This window comes from Pagrus pagrus (genome assembly GCF_965226575.1).
Source record: "Pagrus pagrus genome assembly, chromosome: 10".
Classification (NCBI taxonomy): Eukaryota; Metazoa; Chordata; class Actinopteri; order Spariformes; family Sparidae; genus Pagrus; species Pagrus pagrus.
The window spans coordinates 27,509,622-27,515,772 of NC_140194.1; the positions used below are offsets into that span (position 1 = coordinate 27,509,622).

Consider the following 6,151-nt stretch of genomic DNA (forward strand, 5'->3'; position numbering starts at 1 on the left):
ACAGCTGTTGAAGAAATATAAATCCACTAAGGGATTATCTGGATACAGCGAAAATCAGTGACGTGTGAATAGAATGGCAGTTTTACAACTGTGGTCTTATTATGATGTTGTTTTCCCATGAACACAATGGAGCCTTTAGACACATAGGCCTTTAAAAATATAAGATCAGTTTAATTTCTTAAGCCATCTGACTTTCAAAATTTCTAGTTTAATCCACAATGTGAATGAAATCATGACAGAAAATTTGGCTTTTTCTGATAGATCCTAAACGTATTTTAGTTTCACATTATATACTAATGGTCATGGCGAAAGAAGTATTTACATTGTTAAGGAAGGTAATAATACTGCATTAGTCCACATTGCAATTAATAGTCCTTCATTTCAAAAAAGTACTAAGTACAGAGACGTTATGAGCAAAATGTACTTCAAGTATCAACAGTAAAAGTACTCATTATCCAGAAGGGATGGTTAAAACAGCTATAATCTGTATTTAATGTTAACAATGAATCTCATGACTACTTGTTAGCCAACTCTGCAGCTCCCCTTATCTCTATTGAGCTTCACAGCAATCCCATCTACTTCCGTCCTTTAGGAGAATGCATTAAGGCATTTAAAATGATGTTACTACTGTATGTTGTCATTACAGTTATGTAAGGACAGGTGTGTAATGTAAGCTTATCCCTTTTCATAACAGAGATGCGACCTGGTTTTGAAGGCCTAAAGGACTGTGGACTGTGGACTGAAGCTGCAGCAGTGTGAGTTCAGTTGATTGTTTTCTCAAAACTGAAGTTATCAGCAAGGTTGTGATGTGTAAGATTAAGAACGCTGAGAAATAACATTTTAATAAGATCCACTGAGCCTTGAACAAATACGATTGTGACATACTGAGAGCCACACCTTTCCAAACCACAAGGAGCGACTATGACTGTACAGCAGCGTGCTCCATCCTGCCTTTGTTGTGCTCGAGTGAAGATCATTCCTCACAGTGTATAGTGTCTCCTCTCCCCTACACCACCCTTGTGTTTTCTGGATTTTCCAGCTTTACTGCAGCAGGCAGCAGGAAAACCGTCTCATGGGAGCTGGTGAAAGGAACTCATGAAAACTTAATGCAATGTGTCCTCATGAATTTTTAAGAGCCCTCTCTTCCTATTGTGCCACTAATGTGCAGGGTAGTAATATAAACAGGAGTGCTGATGTACCGAGCTGAGTGCAGACCTACCAGCAAGGCAGAGCGTCATCACCTGTCAGCCTCATGAAGAACAGCACACAGTGACACCTGAGGACACACACTCACTCACACACACACGTTCAGTTACAGTGGCAGCTCTTGTCTGAATCAGAAGTGAGCCATTGTCACTGGAGGGAAATGTTTTGATTAAGGGCTGACTGCATCTGGACCTCAGCAGGATTTCCTGTGTGTGTGTAATGAAGTTTGAGAAGGAGGCAGAGGGAGCGCATGATGTCAGCATGATGTCACTTTGATTGCACAGTTCCAATAGCAGGTTAGCTCACACACGAAGCATACTAAATATGAGTACTTCCAAATTCAAACATAATAAGCCCATGAATGTCAACTAAAACAGAGCCTAGAACAAACACAATATAGCCTCTGAAGGCCAGAATCTTCTCCTGACAGTACAGTGATGACTAAAGGCCCTATACTGGTCATTTTGTACTGTGGGACCATAAACGTTTCATATTTCTTTGAGGAACTGCAGTTGAAATGTACATTTTTACATTGGTGAAATGTAACTAAGAACATTTAGGTTCAAGTGCTGTACAAACAAAACAAGGTAATCATGTCGTATGAAGTGGATGTGCATTGGAACCTCCTTCATTTTACATTTCTCTTAATTGTAATATTTTCTTATTTATCCATTATTTATTTTGTGCTTTCATAAAGTCACATTTGAGCTTCCGTATATTGTTACAAATATTTTTTAAATGACAATAATGTCAAGTATGAAAACGATAAAACATTTTAAAATATTCTTTTAGAAACTGATTTCATCCTTATGTTTCTATGTTATGTTTCTGATTCTAATATGTATTTAGTTACACTTACACTCATGTAGGTCAGGGAACAGCTATGTTCGTGACACATGCCTCTCGTGACAAAAATCTATAAAAAGATAACATGTTGTAAAAATGAGCAGGAGGGAAGTGGTCATTGCCCAGAGAGATAATGTTGTTCTTCTTACAGTCATCATTCCCTTGGGAGAAAGACAGAGAACTTGACTTACTCTCCTGTGGTAGGAGGCCACAGGAGTTGAAACACACCAGCACTGACTGAGATACTCAGCAGCTTCAGCTGCAGCCTGGAGGCTTTACAGCTGTGCATTCCTGAGAGATCAGACCAATCTGCTGGGCCAAAACAGCAGGTCTCAACTCTCTTGTTTTCTACCCAAAAACTTCCACAGAAAACATGTTAATGGAAGGACATAAAAGTCTGCTGCTCTTGGCACGTGCTGTAAACAGGAAATGCAGTCTGTACATAAAAATGCCTGAGTACAAAACCTTTCCCTTCATTCACTGGATCTGGGAGCTGATTCTAAGGCAGGAAAAGGAAGGTTATTGTGTTCATTGTGAAGAGTGAGTGCATATTCTGAATTTTGAAACGTCTTATTGGTTCACCTCAATAGTTAAAGAACACAGTCATTCAGTTGGTACCATGAAACAGTGTGCTGTTCAACAAACATAAGCTGATAAAAACTGAACCCTGTCCTCTGGTTCAATACTGAACTGGAGGCATGTCACAGATTTACTGCCCATACTGACCTTTAGCGCGGTTCCCTTGTCATGGACTTTTCCCAATGGTATTTCACAGACTGGTCTTCTTTTAATCTAACCGCTTTGATTCCTCTTTTCAGTTCTTCCTCTTCCTGTTGAGCAGTGTGTATGCATATTTACTCTCTTACCGTTACTGGTATATAGCACACCCACTTGGTTTCATTTTCACAGGTTTTCAGATATCTAAGTGCCACTGACTTTCTGTGTGAATGTTGTTTCAGTGGCTTTTTCTCCCTGAGCAGACTACAGAAAGAGAGACAGAAACAATAACCTCCTGCTATGTCTGGCATTAACATGTGTTGTTTGATTAAATATGAGAATAAAACTGGTATTAAAGCTTTAAGAAATGATAAGCCAAAATATTCCACCTGAGAATTTCAATGTATACTGTGGAGCTGTTCTTTCAATATGCAAAACACTGAAGAACTGTTATTTCTACCATCTGTGTGCAAAGTGAAACTAAACGAACAGTCACTAAGTGCAAACAGCCACAGCTCTACCAATAACACTGACCTGTGAGACAGGTTTCCTGGCAAATATACTCATGACAAACTTCTCTGTTTGCTTTAACAATGTATTTTATTTACTTTTTCCTCATTTCTCTCCTCTTATGTTCAAGTACATGGATTCGCAGATCCAGGGAACACAATCAGTAGCAAATACTTTCAAAACATCATCATCATCATGTTCCTGTTTGATTCACAAATGATTCCACTTAACCCCCCGAATACTCCCCCCAGGCTAAGACACATGGACCTTTTGTAAACATGATGCAAATCAATCTTTGCTTTTTGATTACAAAAAGTAATCTGGTACAAAAATATCTTTTCTTTTATAGGTATTTCTCTTCTTATGAATATTTACATCAATAGGTACCTCACAGTATAATCTGATTTTAAAAAGTACATACTGTAAAATCAACACAAAAAGGTCTCAGAGGGGTAAAAGGCCTTTGGTTTTCATGAAAAATACGAAAACAATGACAAAACACAAAAAGTTCATTCACTGTCCTGTGTATCACAACAGTAAATAATTAATTGGTGATTGTTGGGTGTCTTGTAGCCAAGACTGTAGGACACCAAATTTCCACAGGTTTGAAAGGGTTCATTATCCAAAAAGTTTAGAACAAAAAACTGCAGCTACAATCAGGCGTCACTCCTGGGGATGGCAGACCCACACAACCTCCGCTGGGCAAAATATCCCAGAACGATAAGCAGCATCTCTGAGGTGCTGCTGAGGGCCACAATGAAGGGTGCCTGGGATGCGAAGTCAGCCTCTGCCCGGCGGAAGGACAGCTGCATGACAGCGAGTGCCAGGAGGCTGTTCTGGACACCCACCTCAATGCTGACGGTCTTCATCTGTGGTGGGGCCAGGCCTGCCACCTTGGCCAGGATGGCCCCAACCACCAGCCCCAGCAAAGGCACTGTCACCCCAACAGCCACAATCTGAGGCCCGACGTTGGCCAGGATGGACGCGCCCATTTGGTAGGCCATAAAGATGCCACCAACGATGAGCACCAAGCTGAATGGTCTTATAAGAGCCAGCAGGACACGTGTGAGGGCGGGCAGACGCAGCTTAATCAGCATGCCCAGTGAGATGGGGATGGCAATGAAGAGGAGGGTACCCAAGATCTTCACAAACGGTACATGTAGGGCAGCATGCACACCCAGCAGACGACCATACAGAGCGGATGACAAAGGCATGGCTGCCGCCGCCACCACCGTGGAGACCAGGGTCATGGAGATAGCCAAGGTAACGTCGCCTCCAAGCAGCAGGCTGTACAGATAACCACCGCCACCTCCTGGGGCGGAGCAGGTGATGACCAGGCCCAGGGAGAGTGCTTTGTGCAGTGAGGCCAGCCGGGACACACAGTAGGCATACAACGGCATCACCAGGAACTGACCCAGCACCCCTAACAGCAGAGGCACTGGGCTCCTCAGCAGACCCCGCAGCACCTCCACCTCCACCTTGCACCCGAAGGCACACTTGTTGATAAAGATGAGGGGCAGCAAGGCAAACAGTACAGGGTTCTCAGAGAAATGGGACAGGCCACCCGACTGGATGAGCCGGGTGGCCGGGTCATCACTACCGGGAGCCACTCTGATGGAGTAATCCGTCCTCTCCTCAATCAGAACCGGGACCGAGTCCTGGTCCAGGTCCAGCAGCTGGATCTCCAGCTGAGCCCTGCCTGGGAATCCGGAGCGGATGCTGATGATGTAGCTCTTTGCTGGTCCTGCGTGGCCGCTATCCGTTACATTAAGGATGGAGAGCACCTCCGGGTCCAGGGAGCGGACTGTAACCGTCTGCTTCCAGCTCTGGCGGCCCTTCCTGCTGGTCGTGGCGCTCCGGTACTGGCTGGAGATTACAATCACGCCGTTGGTGTTTTCAGGAAACTCAAATTCCTGCGATGAGCCGTCTCCGATTCTGATATATCTGCTGCTGCTGTCGGCCGTCAGGTTGGTGTCGTTACTGCTGTCGACAGTGAGGTTTCCGGTGGCCCACGCCCGGTCCGCTCCGCGGGTAATAAGGAAGAGACAACAGAATGTAAATAGCGTCCTCATCTTAGTGACGGACAGGGGGCGGAGGGGCGCCACAGAGACACGCTTCTCCCCTACCAGCGGCCTCTCCAGCCAGTTACACCGCCGGCCTGTTACTCCAGGACGGTAAACTTCTCATTCTAGCCTCCGGTAGAAAACGTCAGTGTCGGCAGCAGACTCCACATCTCGTCTGGTTCCCATTTTCTCGCTGCCTTTATACCGGAACCTAAACATCACCCCGCCCTGTCCTGTCCGAGCCCAGCTCTACAGCAGCAGCCTCCGGCACACAGGAAACACTCACACAGGTCTCTCACCGCCTCTCTTTCGTCTACTCGCTGCTAAGATGTCCGTGTCGGGAAACCAGAGCTTCTCCTCGCCTTCCGTTATTTTTATCTCCTCGGTGGATGAGAACTGAGAGCATCGTAGCTCGGCTCCCGTTTGCTTGCTTGTCAAAGCTTATTCGGTAAAAGTAGCGTCAGTAAAAGTCGAACTTCCGGTCCTGAAACGCCACAGTAAAACCTCTTTATTGAATTTTAGGAACATTGATGGTACTTACGGATGTATTGACATCTTGGTAAATCAGGCAAGTTCATAGAGAACCCCAGACTGTTAATTTCATTACATGCACGTTTCACTGGGAAGTTGTAATTCAAAGTATTTCATTATTTCATTTATTTATTTTATTTCTACATTTGAAATAACTAAATTCGCGTGTTTAACCAAGACTATCACATAGCAGATCTGGGGCCAGCTAGCATTATAGTATATTAACAATGTATGCATTGCACAGGTGGAGGAGCAGGCCTCCTATCAACTCAATACAG

The 6,151-nt window shown here is 44.3% G+C and overlaps 1 protein-coding gene across 1 annotated transcript; it reads right to left on the reverse strand.

Moving 5' to 3' along the window:
* Positions 1–3,350: 3,350 nt before the first annotated feature.
* Positions 3,351–5,792, reverse strand: slc10a3 (solute carrier family 10 member 3). The gene has a single exon (XM_084364587.1). The coding sequence runs from the start codon at positions 5,349–5,351 to the stop codon at positions 3,936–3,938; it is 1,416 nt and encodes a 471-aa protein (XP_084220713.1). The 5' UTR covers positions 5,352–5,792; the 3' UTR covers positions 3,351–3,935.
* Between the last annotated feature and the right edge of the window lie 359 nt (positions 5,793–6,151).

Coding starts and splice junctions, on each gene's coding strand:
- slc10a3 (XM_084364587.1), bottom strand. CDS start 5,351: ATGAGGACGCTATTTACATTCTGTTGTCTCTTCCTTATTACCCGCGGA.